The sequence below is a fragment of the Macrosteles quadrilineatus genome, unplaced genomic scaffold (genome assembly GCF_028750875.1).
Source record: "Macrosteles quadrilineatus isolate MER2022 unplaced genomic scaffold, UCM_ALF_1.0 Scaffold_5__1_contigs__length_97177068, whole genome shotgun sequence".
Classification (NCBI taxonomy): Eukaryota; Metazoa; Arthropoda; class Insecta; order Hemiptera; family Cicadellidae; genus Macrosteles; species Macrosteles quadrilineatus.
In genome coordinates this window covers 84,860,669-84,887,176 of record NW_026542598.1, presented here as the reverse complement: position 1 = coordinate 84,887,176, position 26,508 = coordinate 84,860,669, and the positions used below count along the sequence as shown (strand labels likewise).

The 26,508-nt window shown below is 37.3% G+C and overlaps 1 protein-coding gene across 1 annotated transcript; it reads left to right on the top strand.

Moving 5' to 3' along the window:
- Nucleotides 1-1,828: 1,828 nt before the first annotated feature.
- LOC128994727 (senecionine N-oxygenase-like) lies at nucleotides 1,829-25,314 on the top strand. Its single transcript, XM_054419470.1, has 7 exons — nucleotides 1,829-2,019; nucleotides 14,522-14,657; nucleotides 16,121-16,239; nucleotides 17,357-17,534; nucleotides 17,669-17,816; nucleotides 20,394-20,560; nucleotides 20,866-25,314. The coding sequence occupies exons 1-7, from the start codon at nucleotides 1,829-1,831 to the stop codon at nucleotides 21,241-21,243; spliced, it is 1,317 nt and encodes a 438-aa protein (XP_054275445.1). The 3' UTR covers nucleotides 21,244-25,314.
- The last annotated feature ends 1,194 nt before the right edge of the window (nucleotides 25,315-26,508 follow it).

Sequence of the window (26,508 nt, the reverse complement as noted above, 5' to 3'; positions counted from 1 at the left end):
TAAACAATTTTGCAAACTATCTTATGACCTCACTAATCATCATATCCACAGACCATGTGACGCACATACGCGACAGACATTTATATTAACATTTATAGTAATCGTTGTTCCTCCTCGCTATTACGTACTACGTACTACTGCGCTTACGATGTAGGAAACCCCTGTGCGCTACTGCTGTCCAACACCACTAAGTGGTCATCGCCGTTCGGGCTCTTCCTTGTCCGTTTTAAATACATTTCCGTCCCAACATACTACCTAGATATAAAGGTGCACGGTTGTCCCATAAAATTGTATCCTCTGTATCTCATTTCTCTGTGGTTTCTTATAGGTTTCAGATACTTTTTTATTGCCTCCTGCCCTATATTTGTTCAGTTCTAAAACTAAAATACCCCCACCGCAGCAAACCTGCAGACTAAGCAAATTTCCATTTGCCTGAATCTATTTTAAATTTAATCTTATTTTAATAACATTAGGCTTAACGAGTACCTAGGTTTGCTGCTATAGGGAAGCTAAAGTGTGTTTTTTGGTGAAATACAAGTAGTTTAGTATAAAATAATCAAATTTGCAAAGTTTAACCAAAATATTTTCATAAACAAGCAAATTACAGCATTTTATAATATTCTCAATAGAAATAACATTAAGATTTTAAATTTGCAATTTTTGAATTTTTTCCCTAAGCATTAACCGTAAAAAAAACACTTTGGTATACTAAATTATTAGATTTTTAAGAGCTTTAAAATGGTCTAGAGAGAACTTGGGAAATTTTGTGTTTTTAAGGCCAGAAATGTAAAAAGAACTAATTTTACCCCCTTAAAACCCCCCGTAAAATAAAAAATAAAAAAAAATAAAATTATAAATATGTCTGTTATTGATCAAACCATCCTCACACTTCCTGAAATGATGACATTATTAACGCAGATTGAGGCAATTCTCAATTTGAGACCTCTTACACCTCTCTCAACTGATCCTCAAGAATTAGATGTACTTACTCCAGGACATTTCTTGACAGTTGCACCATTAGTTTCCATCCCTGAACCATGTCTACTCGATGTGTCGCCTAATCAACTTGCGCGTTGGCAACAAGTCCAACAATTTTCACAACAGCTATGGAAACGATGGAGCCTAGAATATTTGCATCATCTCCAGCAACGTCACAAGTGGACAAAATCTACTGCAAACATCAAGATTGGTGATCTAGTTCTCTTGAAAACCTCAACGCTACCATGCCATTGGCCAACCGGCCGTATCAGTGAATTACTTCCTGGGAAGGACAACATTGTCCGTGTGGTAAAAGCATCGATCTCTATTATTACTACAGCTTATTTGTTGTTTTAAAGGGGTTTTAATGGATAGTTTAACGTTATTTAGGGTTTTTAATTCAAAATTTTAAATAAATTGTTAAATAACTCAAACTATATCATAGATACGGGATTTTTCCTTGATATTTTTTTCAAGCGGATGAAGTTGGTAATACAATGCCGTTTAGAGCTTGTTTCTATCGTGTCTAGTTCACGAGATATGATTCGCGATTTTCTAGAACGCGTCTCAGAGCACCTTGCCTTCCCCCCTCCCCCCCAAGTTGTGCACCTGCTGGGAGGGCGACAACATCGGTTTTTGTCATCTCCAAGATGCCCCCAACAACAATCAAAAGTCAAAAAGAGTTACACCATGGTTACACTTTCAGTGCATACTCAACCCCCTAATAATGGTGTTCGCTCGAGCCGTGGTGGACCAGGTGGGCGGTGGCGGTCTGTCGGCAAGGGTTAATGTTCAGTCAGTTCGAGTTCAGTAGTTCAGTGTTCAGTGCAGTCGCAGTGTGCGTGCAGTGATGCGTGTAGCAGTGATAGGGGCCGGAGCATCAGGACTTTGTGTCGCTCGTCATCTCACTGTAAACAGCAACTTTTCATATGTTGTGTATGAGCAGACAGGAAATGTCGGAGGTACCTGGGTATACACTGAGGCTACCGGCTCTGATGATTATGGGTTACCGGTTGCCTCGGCCATGTACAAAAATTTGAGGTTAGTCTGTACAACTTATTTGTTATCGTAGCCTAAGTTAGGCCCATTTATTTATAACTTTTTTTGCTTTTAGTTGTACAGTAGAACCTTGATAACAAAGCTCTCATAGGTATTATAAAATAAGCAGACTTGTTATCAAGGTTGACTTCTTATCGAGGTTTGCAAAAATATGTGATGGGGTAAAATAATTTGAAGGGATTTGATTATGACACTTGTTGTCAAGGGTGACTTGTTATCAAGGGTCTTGTTATCGGTGTTCTACTGTATTTTAAGTTGGGAAACCTTTATGAATCAGTCAATGTTTGTCTACTCCTAGGGTTGTTGGCGCGACCCAAATGGGGCCATGATAAAAATCACATTGGTTTGTTTTGAGAAATTAATGTCTCTATATTAACTAAGGCTTAATTGATTTTTTGCATATAGGCCTACAGTAAACTTTTTAATAGTGTAGTCACTATCTTACCACTAGTCTGACGGGACCAATTTCACAAATAAATAAGTTACCCTGCTGCAGCAAACCTGCATAGCCTAAGTACTAAGTTAAACTTAACATGTTATTAATTCTGAGCAATTACTTGGTCAACCTCAAACTTTTTCATATTTTACTACAGTCATAAGGATGTTCTCAGAAAACAAGAAACATATAATTCGAGCCCTGCAAGGCTCAACAAAAATATCTTACAGGTTGCCGAGCGATAAGAAGGTTCAAAGTCCACGTGATAACAGTGGCTTCCGGGAGACGCGCCCGTTATGTTAGGTTAACATATAATACCTAACCTAACCTTGCGGGGCTTGAATTAATATGTTCCTTGTTTTTCTGAGAACATCCTTATGACCGTAGTAAAATATGAAAAAGTTTGGGGTTGACCAAGTAATTGCTCAGAATTAAGTTACCAGTTATGTTCGCTACCGATCACCGCACTTATGCGACGATGTGGTCATTGCCACATTCTGAGTTACATTATACCATTACACATAAACCAGGTGTCACTTGGTCAACAGTAGGCCTATGCAAGTAAAAAAATTTTGCAGTTTGAAGCAAAGTAGCCTATAAACAATTTTGCAAACTATCTTATGACCTCACTAATCATCATATCCACAGACCATGTGACGCACATACACGACAGACATTTATATTAACATTTATAGCCTAAATTAAGTTAGTTTCTTACAGTCTATCTGGGATTCTGGTCAGAGACGAAGCCTTCAAGTATTCAAGTAATACTGGCGCAAATATGCAACGTCAGTCTAACTTATTTTAATGTGACCAACCGTCGCATGTAGGGATGCGGTGGCAATCTATGGGTAGAAACTGGCTGTTGCATGTGTGTGTCACTTGTAACGTACTTTCTCAGGTTTTTATCTTTGTACAGCTATCAGACCTTTTCAGGGTTTTTCAGGACTCAGATTGACTGAACACTTGCATGGATAATACATAATTTATTATCTCAAGATTAATTCTAGAATCTATATACAATATTTACAGTTTATCTTTATATCTCTTGACAAAGCCCAGTCTGTGGAAGTCCTGTCAGCACGGACGGCTCTTGCAGACTCCTTCTCTCGGCCCCTGCAGTCCTCTCCTTCTCTCGGCTCCTGCAGTCCTCTCCTTCTCTCGGCTCCTGCACTCCTCTCCTCTCAGCTCCTGCAGTCCTCTAACTGGCTCCGTATCGGGAAGTGCTGGGCGGCTCACCAACCAGAGCCCAAACGCAGCAGCTCCACACGATGCCACCAGTCTCGCTGTCGGACGTCGACTCATCTGTCTCAAGAAGTGCTGGGCGGCTCACCAACCAGAGCTCAAACGCAGCAGCTCCTTACGAGGTCGCCTGTCCCACTGTCGGATGCGGACTGCCCGAGAAGTGCTGGGCGGATCGCTGTCCCAAGCGTAGCAGCTCTTCGCGATGTCGCCAGTAACGCTGACGGATGTAGACTGCCCTCTCTCCTGGACGGCACTCTTCTTAAATAGTGGAGGTGGGCCTCTTCATCCCCCTCCAGACGGATTCATGGTCCCGGGAGGCAGCTCCATTGGCCACCAGGGACTTAAACTGAATTAAAACGGATGCTGGGACTCAACACGCCAACCAGCTGCACTGGGCTCAACACGCCTCTAGTGCCGGAACGGAATGTACCGGGCTCAACACACCTCTAGTACAGAAACGGAATGTACCGGGCTCAAGACGCCTCTAGTACGGGAACGGAAAGCACCGAGCTCAACACGCCTCTAGTGCGGGGACGGGAAGCAGCCAGCTCAACACGCCTCTAGTGCTGGGGAACGGGATGCACCGAGCTCAACACGCCTCTAGTGCTGGGGAACGGGAAGCACCGAGCTCAACACGCCTCTAGTGCTGGGGAACGGGAAGCACCGAGCTCAACACGCCTCTAGTGCGGGGAAGGGACCCACCGGTGGCCGGCAGGGGCGGGCCCGGAGGCCCAACTGACGAAGCCCCCCTAGGATGCTCCTTATATAGGGCCAGAAAGTGCTTTGAGAGTGGGGGAAGGTACCCAGTACCCAGCAAAAGTCCTGCGCCCTTTTCCCCCAGCACTTTCCCTCAGTACTTTTCCCTCTGGTCTCTGAGTACCTTTTCTTGGTGCTTTCCCTCAGTACTTTTCCCTCATGTCACCGAGTACCCTTCTTGGTGTTTGGTGTTTTTTTCCTATATTTTGATACCAAACCTTGGCCTTCTTAATCACTTCATTAGACACTGGTCCATGTGAATAAAAAATTTAGTACTATTGTGGTAGCGAACGTGTTAAGGAAGTTTCAATTTCAATATTTAGTATATTTGTTTTTTAAAGCTAGCTATAAAATAAACTACAATAAAAATGCAAAATTTATGTTTTTAAAGTCAAAAATAGAAAAAATAAATTTTTACCCCTTTAAATTCCCCTAGTACCCTGTTCTCGCTGTCCGATCATGCTGGTTTGCAAACACATTTTTGAATAAACGTAGGCAGACCCACTTTTATAATGGGCAGACTGGGCATATGCCCAGGGGCGCCGGAGGTTTGGGGGTTCCCAACCACCGCCCGCCCACACTATGAAAAAAGGGGGGGGGGCGCTGCTATTGGTTTTGCCCAGGGCTCCACTGACCCTTAACGCGGCCCTGAACGTAGGTTTACATGTTTGTACCAAATTTCATTCTAAAATGGGTTCATTTTTCCTCCAGTTGCTAACAGAAACATATGTGAATTTGAACGGATGGAGTTTTTGGTCTCTAGGGTCCTCAAAACAAAAAAATAAATTGGTCCCGGGTCCAGCTCTCTACCTTGAGACCTACGGTTGGGAACTTAGGCCTATTCCCTATTCAAGAAATTTGCTAAAATGAGATATAAGAGTCTTAATAACCCACTCTAAAAAAGGCGAAACATGTCCTTTAGATTACCTTCTTCCGATACTATTAGTCGTGACTGAATTTGGGAAAAAGATCAAATGAGAAATAGCTGAAATATTACGATTTTTAGTTGTAAAATTGGACAAACCTGACTAGATTCTGCCTTATTCTACCCCATTTTACGACTAAAAATCATAATATTTCAGATATTTATTATTTGATATTTTTTAACATGGTATCGTTTGATAGATAATTAAAAATGCTAAATAAAAGTGTCCTTGGCATTTTTTCATAAAGCCAGCATTTTAAATGGCCGCCATTTTGAAATTTTAGGTTGAATCGAGATGAACTTTTTTTCTAACACAGGTCTCTTCTACCTTAACATACCTACATACCAAATTTTATGAAGATCGGTTGAAAATATTAAAAGATAAAAATGTTTATGTAAAAAATAAAAAATGGTGGATAGGCTATCTGGTTAACGAAGCGATTTTGGAAAAAATGTTATTCTTGATTTTCTCTTTATTTTGACCCAAGGAATCACTAGGTAAAATGTATCTCCCACCTTTTTTGAACATCCTGTTTCAGTTGGTAATGTTGAAAACAATTATTTCTCATCATAGCCTTATTATTTGCATTATGAACCCTATTATTTTCATTACATGCACAATCTCTTCAAGGCATTTTAGAAAAATAACTAATACTAATAAAACATACTATGAAAACACAAAATCTAACACAAGTAATTTTCTTCTTTACATTTTATACTGGAATGGCAAGCCTGGCTTGCATTGTGTGGCAGAGTTCTTTACTTGTGGATTTTGAACTTTACAATTTTTAAGTTCATAGAGTGTTACTCAAATTTTATTGGTTATGTTTGTTTTCTATGAAGATTGCCGTTTACATTGATGTATGGACGACGTTGTAAGTAGCTTTATTATTGTTGAACCACTGCTCGTAAAATTCTACAATTAGACTGAGTGTGAGCTGTGATCTCGTGTTCTCTACGTCTGCGCATCGGCCGACGCGCAACTACATCCAGGTTGTTCGCCGCCGGGAAGTTTTCCCTGACATATTCCCACCGCTGTGTCGGCCGCAGTTGCACTGATTGCTGGCTACTGGATTTTTGCTGCGCCTGCATCTCCGGGAACGCAACTTCTACACGCACCTGAGTTGTGCCTGCGTTCAAGACATGCTGGCGCTGTATATATATGCATGGCACGACTTATTGGTAGGCCTTAATTTGTAAAATATTTGACTATTGAAATAAATCATTGTTTCATATTATAAATGTTTTGGCATATTTGGCACGAGTGAACTTTTGGACTGCATCTGATATTTGTATATTGTTCTATTTATATGCAATGGACAATTTTGAAGATTTTTTATTTGGGTGTACTAATTTCTCTGAAGAAAATGAACATCTTATATCTGATTTTTGTCTACAGTTAAGTAAAATACTGGCTAATTGTGAAATTAGTAACTGTCAAGAATTTGTTAACTCAGCGAGTAATGTTGTTATCAAATTTAATTCTGTTTGTGGTGATCTGTCCCTGTCTAATTCCAAACTGGGGGACGCTGTGGCTGAACTTACGGACCTGAATGCGCGCTGGGAGTCTGTCAAGAACTCTCATAGGATAGAACTCAATGAATCAATCGTTAAGAGTGACTGTTTGTTCGATGAAAAATGTGTGCTGGAGAACCAAGTACGGGATTTAACTAATAGTCTTTCTAAGGCAAACAATGGACAGTTAACTCTGAGGAAGTTACAGTCAGAGAATGATAGACTTGTAAGCGAGTATGAGAGTTTACAGGGTGCTAACAAAAAGTTGATTATCGAAAACAGTACTTTAAAAAAGTCTTGTAATAAATTAGATTTAGCTTGTAGTGGGTTAAAAATTCAAAACTCAGAGTTGTCAAACAAACTAAGTAATCTGGAATCTACTATCAATGACAAAAGTAAATACATTTCCGATGAGTTTCTGACAACACATTTTAGTTTATTAGATGATGAAGTAGCTAAGTTCTGTAACGATGTGTTATTTGTAGGGCCATCTGTAACAATGCTGCTTAAAGTCAGTAATAAAGTGGAAGTTGAAGCCTTGTTAAATGACATTAGATTTAGTGAGAAAAGATATGTTTTTTTCTGTTTAAATAACACATTTGACTGTGATGGTACTCATTGGAGTTTATTGTTTTTGGATAGGGTTGCAAAACAAGCAATACACTATGACTCTGTGAAGGGTTTGAATAAGCACCATGCGGTGACACTAATGGCTAATATAGATTCTGGCTCAACCATCACCTTAACAGAAGGCAGTGTGGCTCAGCAGACTGCTGGTCACGAGTGTGGCTTACATGTCCTTGTAAACGCTCGTCTCTTGGCCAGTCAAATTTCCCCTCATGTAATAACTCCCCAGATCCCAAACAATACTAATTCTATTCCATATTCCTTAAAACCTTCTCTAGTCAACACTTCCATTTGCCAAGCTCCTACAGATCCAGACACCATATGTAACGATTCTCACGCCTATGCCTCTTTGAATGATCCCTCCTGGAAAATTCAGGAAAAAAGAAAGAACAAAAGGAAAAGTAAAGCTAAAGTTCCGAAACCTTTTGATAGTTCTCCTATTGTTTGTAATAATAGCTTTAGTACTCTTAGTGTTATCTCTGAAAATCTTCCTGACAATGTCATTGTTACCTCTTCTGGTTCTTGGTGTGAGAAAAAACGCTACAGTAAGAAAAAAACAAACTCTGAAATCAAGAAAGGGAAAAAACAAAAACATGTTACTGTACCTAGTCTTAGAGATGAATGTTTAATTGAAGTGACAAAGCAAAGCAATTGTAGTAGTTTAGCTGGTAATACTGTCAGTGAAAACACCCGTGCCTCACTCCTGGCTGACAAAGTCTGTTTAGGAACAGAAGGGGACATCAATTGTTTGCTCATTGGAGATTCTTTGTTGCGGTATGCGGGAAACCGTTGTAAGCAGGGTGGGTGTTTTGTTAGCGTACATCCTGGTGCCAAGATCAAAGATATAAAACATAAAGTTAAAAGTTTCACTAAACTAAATCTCAAAGTAATTTATTTTCATGTTGGCACCAATAACTTACCAGTTGGTTACAGGGGTGGTCCTGGGTACAACGGCGGCTGCAGTAAGCGCGAGGCTCTCCATAGCATGGCAGATCTGCTATATACCACACGCACCCTTTTTCCCCATAGCAAGGTGTTGGTCAATGGGGTGTTATCGAGAGCAGACATCAGCAATGCTGCCCTTGCCTCTTTCAACGACCAGCTAGAGCTTATGTGCGGAAATTTCGGTGCTACATTTGTAGACACCGGAAGGTGGGTGCACAGGTATCACCTTGCTCGGGATGGTAGACATTTAAATCGTGGAGGGGTATCTGTTTTTGGGATAAATCTCTTAGAAACCTGCAGGCGTCATGGTTCTTGTGAGATTTCCACTGAAACTCCCTCGACCATTACGTCTCCTTGTGTGGGAGGGCAGATTTTGACTCCTGGTGGGGAATCTCGGGATTTTGAGGGTAACGTCAACCAACTCAGACAAAAAAACGTGAGTGTAAGGATGAGTCAATCTTCAGGATAGGCCACCTTAATATGAACTCACTTTCAACAGGTTTTGAGGAGATGGCTTCTGTGGTACTGGACTTGAACCTGGACATTTTCGGTGTGACTGAAACGTGGCTCACAGAAAATATTAGCTCTGATGATGTTATATTGCCTGGATACTTGTTGTATAGAAACGACAGAAAGTCGGGCATATCTGCTAGTAGAGGGGGAGGTGTGGCTGTGTATGTAAAACGTGGTTTGAGTTTCATTCCTAAGACAGTTCATTTACAGTATCCTATGGAAAATGTTTGTGGTGTTGTCAATGTAAAAGGTAGAAAATTTTGCATATGTGTGGTATATAGACCTGGAGACACCCCTTACACGCATATCGAGCCTTTCCTTTTATCTGTGTTCCATGACATGATTGAGTTTACGGACAATATAATTGTAATGGGTGATCTAAATATAAATCTGCTAGATAATTCACAGCCAGATAGCCGCTTTTTAATCAAAAAAATCAATGACCTTCATCTACGGCAGCTAGTTGATAAGCCCACGAGAGTCACAAAAACATCGTCCACGCTGATCGATCATATATTGGTGAACAATCAGATTGATTACTCAAGATGTGATGTTATAGACATGTCAGTAATTTATGATAAGCGTGGTGTCCGAGTCTCTGACCATAAATTGACTTTTTGTGACATACCCGTTAAGCATAACAGAACCACTGAAAAGGCAAAATAAATCACTTACAGAGACTTTTCAAATTTTAATATAGAGAATATGATTGAGTGTGCTTCCCAGGTTAAATGGAACACAGTCCAAAACATGAGTGATGTAAACAATATATTAAACTTCATAACCACTGCTATTTTAGAAATGTTTAATCGAAATGCCCCATTAGTAACAAAAAGGGTTACTAGAAAGAAAGCACCGTGGAGAAACCAAAATATTATATATCTCACAAAGCAAAAGAACTTTTGGAAGAAAAAGCTAATGATTTCTAGAAATTACATGGACAAAGATCAATACTGTAGAGCTAGAAATGCTCTAAACAGTGCTATTAGAAGAGCCAAACGAAATTATTTCCAGAAAGAATTAGCAAAATGCTCAAATTCAAAGGATTTTTGGAAAAAAATTAAGATGAGTGGGGCAATTAAGGCAAAAAATGCTGAACTCCCATCATTTCTTAGTAATCCAGATGAAATTAATAAACATTTTTCAATGATGGGAACTGGCTCTCAATTTCACTTTGAAACTCTTGATTATTACTTAAATAACATTTCTCAGAGTGTAGAAAACACATTTTCTTTTAGAGCAGTAACAGTAAGAGAAGTAAAAGATGCCATAAACAAGATCACCTCTATGGCTGTTGGCATTGATGAGATAACGATCAGCATGATAAAGATGGTAAGTCCGTACTGTATTGAGGCCGTCACGCACCTGTTGAATGTTTCGTTGGCTACGGGGGTGTTTCCGGATGACTGGAAGGAAGCCATTGTCATTCCTCTGGCCAAAGTTGGTGCTCCCTCTTCTTTGGCCGATCTTCGCCCCATCTCTGTGTTACCCGCCCTCTCCAAGGTCTTGGAGACTATTGTCGTCTCTCAGTTGGTTGAGTTCCTGGAGTTGGAGTCAATAATTCCAGCAACACAATCTGGCTTTCGTAGGGGGTACAGTACTTCAACTGCTCTGTTACTGCTTTGTGATGATGTCATAAAAGCTAGAGCTGAAAAGAGGTGTACTTCTCTGGCAATGCTGGATTTTTCGCAAGCCTTCGACTCTATTGATCACGATCTACTGTTGGCCATGATGTATCACTACAGATTTGACCAGCAGGTAGTGTCGTGGTTTCACTCCTACTTGAACGGAAGATGCCAAAAGACCAAAGTTGGATCTGAGATCTCCGCCCCCATGCAAAAGTCCAAAGGAGTCCCACAGGGCAGCTGTCTTGGACCTGTCCTGTTTACTTTGTTTGCCGCATCTATGGGAAGAGATTTGCGTCATTGTCGGTTGTATTCATACGCTGATGATGCTCAGCTGGCTTTTCAGCATGACGCTGACCCAGCAAATCAGGCAGTCTCTGATTTCAATTCTGATTTGGATTCTGTCTTTGCATGGTCTATGTCCCATGGCATCAAGCTGAACAGAGACAAATGTTCATTGGTGACTTTTTCTGTCAGCAGGGTTGTTCGGTCCGAGCCCCTGTCTGGAGTATGCCTTGGCGGAATTCCGCTCAAAGAGTGTAAAGCTCCCAAGCTTCTTTGGCTTCATTTCGATCCTGAGCTCTCCTTTTCTGATCATGTGAGTTACGCATGCCAGAGAGCAATAGGTCGTCTGAGAATGCTGTACAGGCATCGTGACTTGTTCCCCAAACCCACCAAATTTCGGCTTGTGCAGGCACTTGTACTGTCTGTGTTTGATTACTGTCTTCCGGTGTATGGTAATGTTATATCACTGGGAGACATGAGTCGGATGCAGAGGGTGCAAAACATGTGCGTCAGGTACGTCTGCGATCTGCGAAAATTTGATCGAATTTCATCAGACCTCACATCTCTTGGCTTATTGCCTATGGCTGACCTGTGCCTTTTACGCACTTCCTGCATCATCCGGAGGGTACTGTCAGAGGAGAGACCTCAGTACCTGAAGGTAAGACTGAGAGCTCGCTCTGAGATGCGATCCCGATGCACACGGCAGGATGACATGGTGGAGATGCCCCGTGTGCGCTGTGAGTCCGACCGTTGTGGGTTTTCTTATTTTGCCCCTAAAATCTGGAATAAATTGTCATCCAGGACTGAGCCAGGGGTGTTGGACAGTGAAAAGTCATTTAAAAAATATATAACAAATGGTTTGAAGAATGGTAAAATAATTAGGAATAGAGAACATATTTTAATTTTTAATTAGCCTAACTTAAGATTTGAGAGTTGCTTTTGTTTTATATTATTTATTATGTTGACGTGAGTTGTTTTGAAAAACATATGTTGTAATATGAAAAACGCTCAAGAATAAAGACGATTTTCATTTCATTTCATTTCATTTCATTATACAAATAACTCCTACAATATTTTACTTGAATTCACTGAAACATCACCAAACCACAAAAAACCCCATTTCCGTATGGATGTAAATCAAATTGTATCATGGCCATCTGTTTTGATGTAAACAAATGGAAATTTGAAAAAAGTTCAGATGATTGACAACTTAATTCAGCATAAACTTTGAAATCTTAAAACATATAGAAGGAAGGGCTTTAACCGGCTATCATCCAAACCCGCTAAAGGCACATTTAGAGGATAAGGGCTTTAAATTGATACCCAATATGCCTACAAAATTAAAAACATAGGAGCGATTTGCTGCTCACAAAATTCCAACAAATTCTTTTAATACCCTAATATAAATGAGTAAATGTAAAGTTTGTTTAAAATCAGTGACCAGTAGAAACCCCAAGATCCAATGCCAGGACTGCAAACCGATGTTTCATGGTAGTTGTGTTAATTTATCGGATTAAGATGTTGATTTTTATTTACAAGAAGGTGAAGTTTGGAGATGTTCACCATGTTGTCAAAATTGTCGAAAGAGTATGTGAATGGAATCAGAACTTGCTAAAAGTGAGGCTAGTATAAATGATGTTCTAGAACTCTTGCGTTAAATGCGCAAAGAAAACAATCAGCCAACAACAGAGTTGGAGAGAAACATAGGTAAATCAGTTGCATCAGGACACGAGAAAATTGAGGAGCTAACAAAAAGGGTAAAGGAACAATCGGCTCTGAAAAACTTTGATAATATGTATGGTGTAGTGTGTCAAGAAAACTTAAAGGTTAAAGAAACTCAGAAAACTTGCAGAATGGCCTGCATAATAATCCCACGCTACCTGCCCGTCCTCTCAACCTTCCCTCAACCCTCAAAACGCATCCACACCGAGGATGAAGAAGACTTAAGTAATTATTTTATTTTTACAAGGCCTAGTTCTGATTTTGCGGATCCCACTGTGAAACCGTGGTTTAGGTTACGGAACTTTGATAAACTGAATCATCTCTACAGTACCTATAATGATTGTTGCATAACAAGCTTAGCCTTATCATGTTTTGTAAACTTATAAAGCTTATGTAGACTTCTTATTCACAGCCGTGCAAAGATAAACTAAGGCTCTGACCTTGTTTGTGTCTAAAATACAAAGGAAATTTTTGATGCTAAAATATCAATATACTAACTCACTAATAGAAGGATGCAAATACAATACTGTAATAGTTAAAAATCCATTTGATTGATCAAAAACTTTACTAAACAGGACATTTTTAGGGTAAGAAAGGTAATTAAAGGCTTAGAACATCAACCCCCTCATCCGATGCCAGACTTAACTTAATCACAGATAGTAAGTTACAGAGGAAACCTGCCTATACTACCGTGCCCTTTCAGTTTCAGTATGTTGTGCCGGAAATATACTTTTTGTCGAGCAAGGAAGAGCCTGAGTGGCAAGCACTCAGCAGAAATTCCTATTGCACAGGGTTTTCCTCCGCAATGAGTGTTGTAGTACATGAGGACGAGGGTAGTGGTGTTGGACTTTGTCCTATACACCAATAATTGTAATATTGAAAGTTTCTTCTGTACCTTACTTCTCTTTGTCTAAATAGCTAACCTGTGAGTACCTAAATAGTTTTTGAGGATCCATCAATTTTCGAGACCAAATTTAAAAACTGTCCTTGAGAGAGGGTTTTTATGTACATAAAAAAAAAAACAATAAAATGTCCATTGGTTGAATAAAATAAAAAGGCATGGTGGATTTCAAGTACAAAGTGGCTATTACAAAAGACTTATATTTTATTATTATTTATCTGTAGCTGCGAGTTTCTGAAAAAAGAAAAAACTTTTGGAGGAATATTATGTGGAACTTAAAGCTGCTTATCACAGATTTATTTTCTATATCCTTTCCAAGTCGAGGAAATAACATGTCACTTTTTATTAGTTTATAGAAGATGATTATGACTGGTTTAGTAGTTAAAGCGTAGGACTTCTGTCCTTAAGGCAAGAATGTTCAAATCCCGCCATCCAGCAATTGTTTTAGATAATTGCTCTGACTTGCCTGTTTGCTGAGTCCTCCTTAGGTTAACCTGTAGGTCTAAAGTAGTGTAGTGGAGAGAAACACGTGGAAATTATCAATTATATATTTATTGAGATGGGGACACCAACGAGGTGTGTATTTTAACCCAAATATGTGGGAACCTCTTTTATAAAAAAGGATCTAGATCACTTATGATGAAAAACTTTCTCCGAATAGAAATTCTCGTCACTAAAATCCATGCAATATAATAATGAATGTAGATTACAGCATTTTAAGAGTTATAATCATAACTGTGTGCCGTGCTTATAATGCACTATAGTAGAACCTTGATAACAAGACTCTCATGGGGATTATAAAATAAGACTTGTTATCAAGGTTGTCTTCTTATCGAGGTTTGCAATAACATGTGATTAGGGATAAAATAAATTCTAGGGGATTTAAAAATGACACTTGTTATCAAGGGTGACTTGTTATCAAGGGTGACTTGTTACCAATGGTGACTTGTTATCGAGGTTCCACTGCAATTTATTTTTCTTTGTTTCAGGACGAATTTACCTACTAAAACCATGGAATTTCCAGATTACCCATTCCATAATAAAAATTCATTTGCAGCTGGACGAGAAGTTTTACAATATCTGGAAGATTATAGCAACCACTATGAGTTGCAGAATTACATTAAGGTATAATTTTAATATTATAATTTGGTTCTATCTAGAACAATATACAGCTAAGCAGATAATGTTACATATTTAATTCAGACAAGCAAACTGTTAAGTGTATCTGGAAATTGTGTTTACCGTGGTTATTTTGCTATAATGCTTAATAGCTTTATACAACGCCACTAGATTTAAAATATTACACTCCACAAATCACAGACTAGTTTTTTATAACAAGAGTACAATGTGAGTCATTACCGGGTACATATTTTATACCAGGTTTGAAGTGCAAGATGTAGGCCTACCGAGCACATTCGATGGTTGAAAATATAGACCCACTCTTTCACTCGTGTTTTGAACGTTACTACACTACAAAGACTAATTGTTTTCTTAATTAAAACAGACATTGGATACTTCTTTATTACAGTTAGGAACATTACAAAACTCATAGCATTTTTTAAGTATGCCTTTCAATTTAAAGTTAGTATTTATTTACATTGGTTGTTCAGTTTTAGTTGTTGAAAATTGAAACAGTTGACAAAAAATAACAAATCTTTTGTTTGTTTACGTCCAAAAAGATAGTAAACATTACTTTTGCATGGTAAACATTCTTTTTCCGCAGTAAGCAATGTAATAATGAATTTTTGCAGTTGATAAACATGTAACAAAAACAGGTTATTTCACAGTGGTTTGGCGAAATAGTATATTACATACTAATCTGGAAAATAAGCTGTTTACCGGATGAGTATGGAAAACATTTTGGACGAGAGATGTACAATATTTTTCATCATTCTATTCTAAACTAACTTAACCCTTTCGATTCTGCTGTCGGCTGTGAGCCGACATTGTTCGTTTTTGCAACCGTTTCATTTTATGGCAACAAAAAATTTATTTTATATTTTATTGTTATCATTAGTAGGCTATAATTTGGAGTTAAAATACTGGTGGGCTTAATGATCTGCATAATATATTAAACCTAGTACATTGAGGCGGAGCCCTAAAATGATAGGCGAAAGGGTTAAAAACTTAACAACCGCTCATTCTCATTGCCACTGATTATGATGCAACCACTCATTTTTTAACCAGCTGGTGTCCGGTAAAAATGTATTACAGTACAGTAGTAGGTAACGAAAACCCATTTGACTAAGCAGGCGGCAAACAGCTGTTTTCTGGACTAAATCCTTTTGTGGAAAGTCCATTTAAATAGTGTAGTGTGGCAAAAAATGTATTACAATTTAGTAAACAACCAGTATTTCTATTTTTGTTTCACTAATAAATCAGGCCTAATCATTTTGAAAAATGTTATACTTAAACTTGAATATTGTATTTCAGAAACAACACACGTTAAACTATACTCGGATTCAAAATGATGACTACAGATGTGTAACCACAGATAAAACATACTCCTTTGGGTTGCTTAGTCTATGATGTAACTAAGTGTATACTAACTCTTGGGATACAAAATTACAAATTGATGTGTGTTGTAGTTTTTCCACCATGTTAAACAAGTAAAACCCAAAGATGGAAAATGGGAGTTGCTAATTGTTGATCTTCCGAATAACCGAGAATTTATTGATCAATGTGATGCTGTCGCTGTTTGCATCGGGTAAGGACATCAAGTATTAAAATCTGTTCTAATAAAAAGAATTAGCAAATTGTAATTTACCCAAATTCCAGTTTAGTGATCCAGTAAAAGTTGTTTTTCTTTAAAATTGGTAACATAGCTAAATTTACTTTTGTTCATAGAATTTTTAGCAACTTAAGTGATGATTAAATTATACAAAACTGACAAAAGTTTATAGTAGGATTATCAAATATCAGACCTAAAACAATTCTCAAAATTGCGCTTTGAAAATTTCCGTCACTTTTTTGTAAAAATTCCTAAAAACTAGTATAAAATTGTTTTTTAGAACAATTTGTGTGTTTTTTAACCTTGTGTGTTTCAAAACATTATTACTTTTTATTTTTTCAATCACCTTCTTGAAGAATTATTGATGTTAAGGTTCATTTCCAATCAAAGTGTCGCTGTGATAAAACTGATTGCAGAAGGATGCTAAAATCTTTGTTAATTGACTTATTAAGGAAATAAAAACTCTACTCAGTAAATTAACACTAATTAGGTTGTTAACACTAATTTTCCATGACCATGCTTTACTGCAAAACGTCATTTTCATTATTTTCAGTCAGGATGTCATTTCATGCAATTTGAATAAAGAAAAATGTTTGGTCAGCTTTTTTGGCACTTTCAACAAGTGTTGGAAATAATAATGTGTACTGTTAAATATTTTATGTTCTTTCAATGACTGTAAAATCTTAACAAAATATACTTAACAATAGTAAGAAATAGTAGAAAAAAATGGAAACTGTAATGTTTTAATGTTTTATAGAAAGATTCATTAAGGGTAACTTTTGACGATGCGAGGAAGTGAATTTTAACCAAAAAAATTATTAGAGAAGCACTCATTGGTAAGGAAAACACTAGTAATCAAGCGGAAGTACCAAATAGCATTTATTCCCACAGTTTCAAATTGACTTTTTCTATTTGTTTGCCGTAAGTGAGGCTAAAATGTCCTGTATTTACCAACTGCTCGACAAACTAGATACATAAGGTTGTATAGTTTAACAGCCCTTGACATTAAACACATCTCTATGACATGGTATTCAAATCATCTGTGCTAATGTATCATTCTTCTTTATCTCACTTACAGTTATTTTATTTGCAGACACTATAGTGTTCCAAGAGTGGGGGCTTTTCCGGGACTTGAGAGTTTCCAAGGAATCGTTCAACACAGCCACTCTTACAGGACTCCTGAACGATTCACTGACAAGACCGTGCTCGTCTGTGGGGGCGGACCTTCTGGAGTAGACATCTCCTTTGACCTCGCAAAGTTCGCTTCCAAGGTAGTTAGGGGGGCCTAGTTTTTAAAGCTAATATTTTGATTTTCGATCTTAAAATTTTTTGAATGTCGACAGCTTTGATTTGGTCACTCATGCTAAAGATTTCTGTTCAAGTCTTATATAACTTATTTTCCCAGGTGTACTTCAGCCATCGAGAAGTCAAGAAAGGCGTGTATCCTGATAATGTTGAGGAGGTTCCAGTTGTCAAAGAGGTTCTCAGTGATCACGTTGTCTTTCAAGATGGTGCAGCTTCTGGACGTATCGATGCTATTCTTATATGTACAGGTTTGTGTTTGATAAATTCAACTAGTTCCAAGGCTAAAATCATATCTTCTATTCACTTAATGCAATAAGGGTTTTCTATACGACACCTATTTTTCACCTGACCTACTTAAATGTTCTTTTAAAACCGCTGGAGCAGCGCCCCAAGGGAGTTTACCTCTTTTATCTTTTGATGGCTTATCTACAAACCAAGACACCTCTACCAAGTTTCTACACCCAAAAACCATGATGGTTAGTGGAGACAAAAAAAACTGTTTCAAATTAAATGAAGGTCCGTTTTACAAACGGGCAGACTGGGCATATGCCCAGGGGCGCCGGTGGTTGAGGGGTGCCTGGCAGGCACTGCACGTCCATCTACTGCCCGCACTAGGGAAAAAGGGGGGCGCTGCTTTTGAGTTTGCCCAGGGCTTCATTGACCCTTAATGCGGCCCTGAATAAATATATAGATATGAATTTTAATTTAACAGCTGATTAACTTAAATTAAATTTCCAACCATCATCAGATAAATGAAAGATGAATTAATAGTCCCCTGTCAAATGTACATATACAGGCTCCCGTGTGCTCCTTAATGAGGCAGGTGTGGGAGTAGTCTTAATCTCTTCGTTTGACCTTGGAGAAATACAATTTCGATGGTGGCACTTTTGAAAATGGTGCGTTTGAACGCTGTGGGTAAAAAACAAAATGGCTGCCGTCGCAAACTTCTTTTCTTACTTATATCAGTAACCGTTAGAGTTATGAAAGAATTGTTGATACCAAAATGTAGCTATTTCAAATCTGCACAAAAAAGATTATCAAAGTTTTTATGTAGGATACACCATTCTTTCATAAAACATAATTTTATATTTTTCATAAGTAAATTAATCAGGGTGGATGTAATGTCCCAGGACAGTTAAATATTTCAAAAAGTAATAAAGGGTGTTTCAGTAAAGCGTAACGGGCTATGCAGATTCAGATTCTATGTGCAAAAATAAGTCGAAAATGTTGTATAACATTTTTTTTTTATTTCGGCTTAGTTTAGCCGTAATCCGCCATTTTTTATTTTTTGAAAATAATTCATAACTCAAAAGCTCTTGGAGATATTTTTATGAAACTTGGTATAAACTTTAAGTCTACAACTATTAAAACATTCACATTCACATTTCTTTAGCTCAAGAAATAATTTTCACTCATATTACACAAGGGGAAGATCTGCTTTGGATAGGCCCTACACCAGACTAACAACAGTACAGCAAAGTTTTGCTAGTATATCAGTAAAAATAGTAAATTGTTTTGCAAGTGAAATACTTGACATTCCTTGTACTCGGCTAAAACAAAAGTTGATGGTTTGGATTGCTGACCACCCTTTTTACAGTTTAGATGAATTTTTTGCAGAATACAATTGTAATGGTAAAATCGTTATCTAGTTCTTACTTAGTCCCTAGTCAACTGTTACCTAGTCTTTCAAACACTTGTTTAAGTACCTCACTTTTGTTTCATATATATAGTTCTGTGTTTTTCAAATGATTTTAGCTTTATTTTCTTGTTGTCTTTGTTATATTTAAGTTTAGTGAAGATTCCATGTTATAGACCATGTTATACTATCTAGAATCTATGGCCCTTTTTTTGTTAACGAGGTCTATTGTAACATATGTTATTTAATGACCAATAAAGATTTATTTAAGATTTATGATTAACATTCTCTGAAAAAATCTTTGATCATCAGGCTCATCGAATTTCAAAATGGCGGCCATTAAAGTTTTTTAAAGTCAAATTTCATGAAAACCAGCAATTAAAACAAAACTTTGAAACACAGTATGTAAAGTCCTTTTTATTACAAATCGAACGACACTTTATTTGCGAAAATCGAATAATAAATAAAAAAGTTATGTAAATTTTATTATTTTTTAGTCACTAGTTTCAATGGAATTTAACTTTGTGATTTCAAAATGACTGCCATTTTGATAATTACTATTAATAATAAAAGTAACCTAACTTTTTTATTTATTATCCGATTGTCGCAAATAAAGTGCCATTCTATTTGTAATAAAAAGGCCTTTAAATAATGTGTTGCAAAATTTTGTTTTACTAGCTGGTTTTCATGGAATTTGACTTTAAACATTTAAATGGCGGCCATTTTGTTTTTTACCCTCAGCGTTCAAACGCACCATTTTCAAGGGTGCCACCATCGAAATTGTATTTCTCCAAGGTCAAACGAAGAGATTAAGACTACTCCCACACCTGCCTCATCAAGGAGCACACGGGTGTACATTTGACAGTGGACTATAAAGTAAAAAAAAAAAAAAATAGTAATGACTAACGAGAGAAATCTTTTTTAACAAATCCAAATATGAATTTTTCCCTTAAAATATAATTGTTTATGATTTATACGTGATATGGGTTCAAACTAGCTTCAAATTGATATTTTAAACTGAACCTGATTATTCATCTCAGAGATATTTCAAATTCAAACTCAAGTGCATGTATTTTTTCCTCAACTCTTTCTTTCTCTGAGTGACATCATTGTTGTAGATGGTAGATTACAAGTGAATGTCATTAACACTGACTTAACAATGATTTTCATCGGCCATTTTGTTTTCTAGGTTACAACTACTCGTTCCCGTTTCTCTCTCCTGAATGTGGCATCACTGTTGTTGATGGGAGATATGTTGAGCCACTCTACAATCATCTTATCAACATCAATCATCCCACAATGGCTTTCATCGGCATTCCTTTCAGGACATTCATTTTCCCAATGTTCCATCAACAGGTAAGCCTAATATTTTATTAATAAAAAAATACATTTATTTGTGGTAAAATGGCGTGCAATTCTTTATACAAAACTGTATTAAATGATAAAATTTTCCTTTTAAAAAAATATATATCCTTTTGTGTTAATATTTAATTTTTGAAATTTAAGCAATGGATATTAGAAAAATAACTAATGCCTTTTGAATTCATAAGAGAGTTTAGAACACTTGACACTCAACATACACAAAAATTTGATAATTTGTTCATAAAGTAAAGTTATTTTCTAAGCTTGCTATTGTGACTACAACCTATATTTTTTTACAGGTCAAGTTCTTTTTAAAATCACTGAGCGGCACGTTCCAACTACCAAGTCGAGATGAAATGATGGCTGAACTAGAAGAATATGTAAGGAAAAAACAAGACCGTGGAATACCTCTTAAGTTTTATCATGAAATCCATGACGAGGTCAGAACTTACATACAGCGGCTTGAGTCGATGGCATCATTAGAACCTCTTTCTCCCATCTACTTCAATATATTCTACGCAACAACTGAACTTCGGAAAAAATACCTGGATTGTTACAGAGAGGCTAATTTTGAAGTGGTCGATGACTTTTATTTCAAAATCTCTGGAGTACCAGTTGATAAGGAAGAGCTGATTAGTAATAAATACCATATTAGACCTGTTAGTAGTAATTTGTAAGTCATCTCTGTGATGGAGCATGTATTAAGGATAGTGAAATAGACATTCCATCTAAACTTCTAAACGAGCTGTAGCTGAAACATCTTATCTTATCTAACAGGGGCAGGTCGAGACCTTAAAGCACTTCATCCGAAATCGAATTATTGCCAGACAATTGCTTTTTTTGTTGACCTACAAGTTAAGGCGCCCAATGAATGCCTGTAGCTTCCCAATTAGTTCATCCTCAGGAAGATGTCTACCTCTAGCCATATTTCCAAGAGTTATCAATCTAGCGTCAGAGAGCTCGTTACAATCAAAGAGTAAGTGATCAGCTGTCTCTTCTGACCTATCACAGTACCTACAGATCGGTTCACCATCATATAAGCCCATCCGTTGTAGATGTTTCCTGAATCTCCCATGACCAGTTATCAGTTCAACAGTTAATTTAATTCTTCGTCTGTCTAGTCTCAAGAGGTCAGAGGCGACCTTTTTGGAAGGCCTAAACAGAGTAAGCTTGCTGACCCTAAGAAGGGGAACATCGACCCAGCGTTTGCGTTGCTTTTCCTTGGCCCATGGCGCAATCACAGAACATGCACTGTTTCGTGAGATGCCACAGAAGGATTGTGGGCCTATCATTGTTGTAGCAGAGGCAGTATTTGCCAATCTATCTGCAGCTTCATTACCTTTTATGCCTGAGCGTCCTGGCACCCAGCAAAGCAGGTAGCAGGTGGACACTAGCAGGTGGTTGGTAGCAGGTGGTAGTTTAAGCAGGTGGTAGGTCATTTCTCCTACCCAACTCAGACACAGAAGCAAGACAGTCCCACACGAGCCTAGAGTTGAATTCGTAAGAGTTTAGTGCTTTTAAGGTCGCTTTACTATCAGTAAAGATATTGATTGTTTTGTCTCTGATATCTTTGTTAAGATGTTCTCGAGCACAAAACAGAATGCCAGTGCCTCCATTTATACAATGCGCACCTGCTCCAGTGCCCCCATTTTTTATCTTAGAACCATCAGTGTAGCATTCTAAATCATCTGTGGGTATGGGTCCTTTTCCGCCAGACCAATCCTTCCTATCTGCAGTGGCGTAGCCAAGGGGGGGGGGGTTTTGGGGGTCATAAAACCCCCCTTGACGAAAGGATTTTGCCGTGATTGTGAAAGATATTTACGATTTTGACCATAAAAACTCCTAATACTGTATAAATGAACATTATTGTGATGATTAATTTGCTTTTCACATAATAAAAATACAATTACAGTAGTATTGCACAATCATGATAAGTTGTCATTAACCTTGGTTAGTAATACAGTATAAACTAGCGTTTAAAACCGCACCTAACTCAAACAAAAAATAAAAGACCGTACAGCAATAAATCACGTAAAGAACAGAACAATAGAAAGTCTAGTAAGTTATACTGCTATTTAATTTTTAAGTATTGTTAGCCTACTTGTAGTAAGTAGGGTACTGATACGACCTGTTTTAAGACGGAATAATGTCGATAAAATATTAATAACTATATAACTCATAAAAAAGTATAAAATTATAGTACCGTAACCTTTTTAAAGATAATAACATGACAACACTAATAGTAAGATGAAGGTAGAACAATTAATGACATAAAAACATTGCTTACTCATTCTCTTAGGTTGTCTATTCTTTCTTTTTATCCACACATTTATTAAGTTTCCTTGGTTACTGATCAGTAATTACCCAGTCACAAGCATTATGGTCAAACATTGTGAAATAGTGAACAGCAGACAGACATGATGTGTTTTGTATAAGGCCGGTTTCACACGAGCCACAAAGCGCCCGACAATCGCGAAACGCCGCTTCTGACTGTTGTGGCGCGCTTGTCGCGAGAGAATCGCAACCTGACACAGAAAAGAAGAGCCCCATTCACTTAACATTGGAACACGGCGTGCCTTTCACACAAAGTGGCGTCTTTTTGCGTTTAACGCTAGAACGCGCTGCAATCGCATGCAGTGGCTCTGTTCTCGACAATTTTGGCGTTTGTAGGTGGTTATTGCCACTCAGACAGTCAAAACAACCAGTCACCCTGTTTTGTTAAGATTTTTTTTACTTTTATAACATTAAGTTATATCTGACTTTGACACAGACCGTTTTATCGTAGAAGTAGGGTGTAGGCCAGTGTTGTGGGACCAAGAATGTATAGATTACTCAAATACTCTATGACGTCGTACCGCATGAAGAAGCATTATAAAAAATAAGTCTTCTTTATCGTCCATTGTAGCACTGAACTGCACTCGTAGTCTTTCCAAGCGGACTGGTGTTTTGGTTTATTTCAGGGAGGTGCGGTATGAAATGGCGATAAACTGATGGAAATCGTGGAATCATGTTTTTGCCATCTGAAAGGTCCCACGCGATTGAGCGCTGCCAGTGGCGCGTTTCTGCCGACGATTGTGGCACGTTTGTGGCTCGTGTGAAACCGGCCTAAGGAGCAGACGTCTGTCAGTGCCGTGCAAGCGCATAGCTTGACCTTGAAGCTATCAACCGATACTTCATCGTTATGCTTCCATTTTAATTTTGTCAAATAAACAACTGTGATGTTTCCAAATCAATAATCTGGAAAACTACTGCATACAAATAATGGTCGAAAAATGTTTAGCCTAAATATTTTTAACACATTCAAAAAACACAATTTATAACTTTTCTTGCGAATTTCAAATGGATAATGAGGTTAGGTAACATAATTTTAGAGGCATCTATAGGTTATTGACCATAGTTGATCCACCGCCTGGTTAAAGTTTTTAGTAATAGACAATACATAACGTACTGAATAAACTGGACCTGGTTATGCTTAGTTCTCAAGTGGAACTGTGCATATGAAGAACGTTGAAAAATAAAATGTATTAGAGGGTGCAAATAACAAATCTACTACTAACTGTACCTAATTACATTTTTAAATAACATCTTACACTTGATTTTTGTGGCCATTAGTTATTTTTTAAATTATTTATTTCATAGGTTACAGCTGCGGCCCTCAAACCCCCCTCCATATCAGCTATGTGAAAACCCTCCCCTTGACTCAATCCTGGCTACGCTACTGCCTATCTGGTATAAAAAAAAAATATCTGGTATAAAAAATCTGGTATAAAAAATACTCCTTTGGAAAGCCTTTCAAAGTACTAATAAGTACTTTGAAAGGCTTTCCAAAGGAGTATTTTTTGGACATGTGTTCTGAAGGCAAGTCCAATTCATCATTATGTACCACCTGAACAATTTTGGAGTGCTCTTTATTGTTTCCTGAGGTGTTAGCTGAAACATAATTAAACCCATTACAGAGTGAGCTAATAAAGCTCTATTTTCTCTTTCGGTTTTTTCATACCTTAATAGTTATTACTTGGATGCTTTTTACAATAGATTGCCATTTGAATTTGTCATGATCAAACATTAGGCAATAATGTAAGAAAACAGTGTTTTATCTGCTTTTGGCAGCTCAATTGACCCAAGTTATTTATACTGAACATGGATACAACGCTGACCTTGATAATTCAGTTATAGCAATTTCTTAATCCATAAAATAACCTTAAACCTCACTGTAAAATGAGCAACTGAACACAAAATAGGATAATTTTTTTAAATGGTATAATATCACAAATAATTTGTAGCCTGTATCTTCAAGATATTTTATTTAAGTCTGCCAAAGCAATATTTTTCTCCAATTTTTTTTATGAGCTTATTGACACCTTCACATCGTTGTAACAACTAATTAATGTTATTGACCACTTTTGATTATTTTCTTACGTTATCGCAGTACCTTATTTATCAAATCTCTGTGTGGAATGGGATAACAACTAGATGCTCTGTAACGTAAGATTTTAAAACGTTACATACTATTGTTTCTGATATTTTGTTTTCCATAACTTTATATTGTTATTATGATGTGATATTATAGTTCAAAGTTACATTGTATATCAACAATTTATGTAATATATTATTGTTATCTATGTTGGGGTGAGGGATGTATATTTTTATACCTTTGATGAAAATCAAACATTAATTGTGATATGCAAACGTTCATATTTTAATTTTACATTTGTGGAAGCATAATAAATATATTATTTTTGTTTTTATTTGTTTTTTATCCTTTTACCTCTGAGTGTTATATATTTTTTAGTTTAATTTTGTATTTATAAGTTTTAAATTTTAGTTATTCTTATTAACTCCTCTTCTTGAATCATAACAAAAGCATTTGTCATGGTTTAGACTTTTTGACAACCTGAGAAAATTGTTCGGTTAAAAGATTGGTTGCAATGGAGTGTCTTTCCTCTATCCTCTACTCAGCAATCAATCCACCTTTGCCCTATCCTCTACTCAGCAATCAATCCACCTTTGCCCTATCCTCTACTCAGCAATCAATCCACCTTTGCCCTATCTACTCAGCAATCAATCCACCTTTGCCCTATCCTCAACTCAGCAATCAATCCACCTTTGCCTTAAACAATGCTACATTTTCTATAGCAGCAATGTTTTCAGTCAACATAATAGACCAAATTGTGTTTTAAATGGGAGCGGAAAATATGGAAATATCTGAGAATTAGGCAGGCTAACTATAATAGGCCTACTACTATAACTATAATGTATAATATATTGCTAACTATAATACCTGAAGAGAGGATAAGGTTAAACCTTTGTTTAGCTCTGGATGTAACAGGAGTTCTGACTGGTTTACTGTATTCTACGGGAGCACCTTAGAAAAATGTACCTGCAGACAAGGCCGTATTTCCCAGCCGACGGTGGTGGTCTGAGGCTTTGCCTTGGGATTGGACTTGAAGGAATTTTATTTCTGTTGTTAAATTAATTTTATCAATAATTTTTGGGGACTCCCATTTTTAGGCCAAGCTATTATGAACGCCCAAATGATCTGGGAGATTGCGCAATCGAAAACAATTTTCTCTACAACCACAAATGACGTTCATGATTTTTTCGCAACCGCAGAAGACAAAGATGATGCCTCCCCCCTCAAATTAGCATTGTTTTGCGGTGGTCTGAGCAATTATAAAACCTTCACAATAAGTGTTTCTAAATCCAATTTCGTGCCCCATTTAAACAAAATTGAACCAACTGAAATATTTGACATACTAAGAGTATTTTTAGTAGCATATTTCTATAGTTATGAAATTATAACATTAATGAAGTACAACTCTAGAAGAGGCTTTTTCCTAAGCCTCTTGTTTTACAAGTCTTATCTTTGCTAAGTTATGAGCTAGTTTGTTTTATCTAATCCTTCTCACATTGTGTGTAGTGAATTATATAGAACCCAACAA

Coding starts and splice junctions, on each gene's coding strand:
- LOC128994727 (XM_054419470.1), top strand. CDS start 1,829: ATGCGTGTAGCAGTGATAGGGGCCGGAGCATCAGGACTTTGTGTCGCT. Junction 14,658..16,120: donor AGTTGCAGAATTACATTAAG/GTATAATTTTAA, acceptor TGTGTGTTGTAG/TTTTTCCACCATGTTAAACA. Junction 16,240..17,356: donor GCTGTCGCTGTTTGCATCGG/GTAAGGACATCA, acceptor TTTTATTTGCAG/ACACTATAGTGTTCCAAGAG.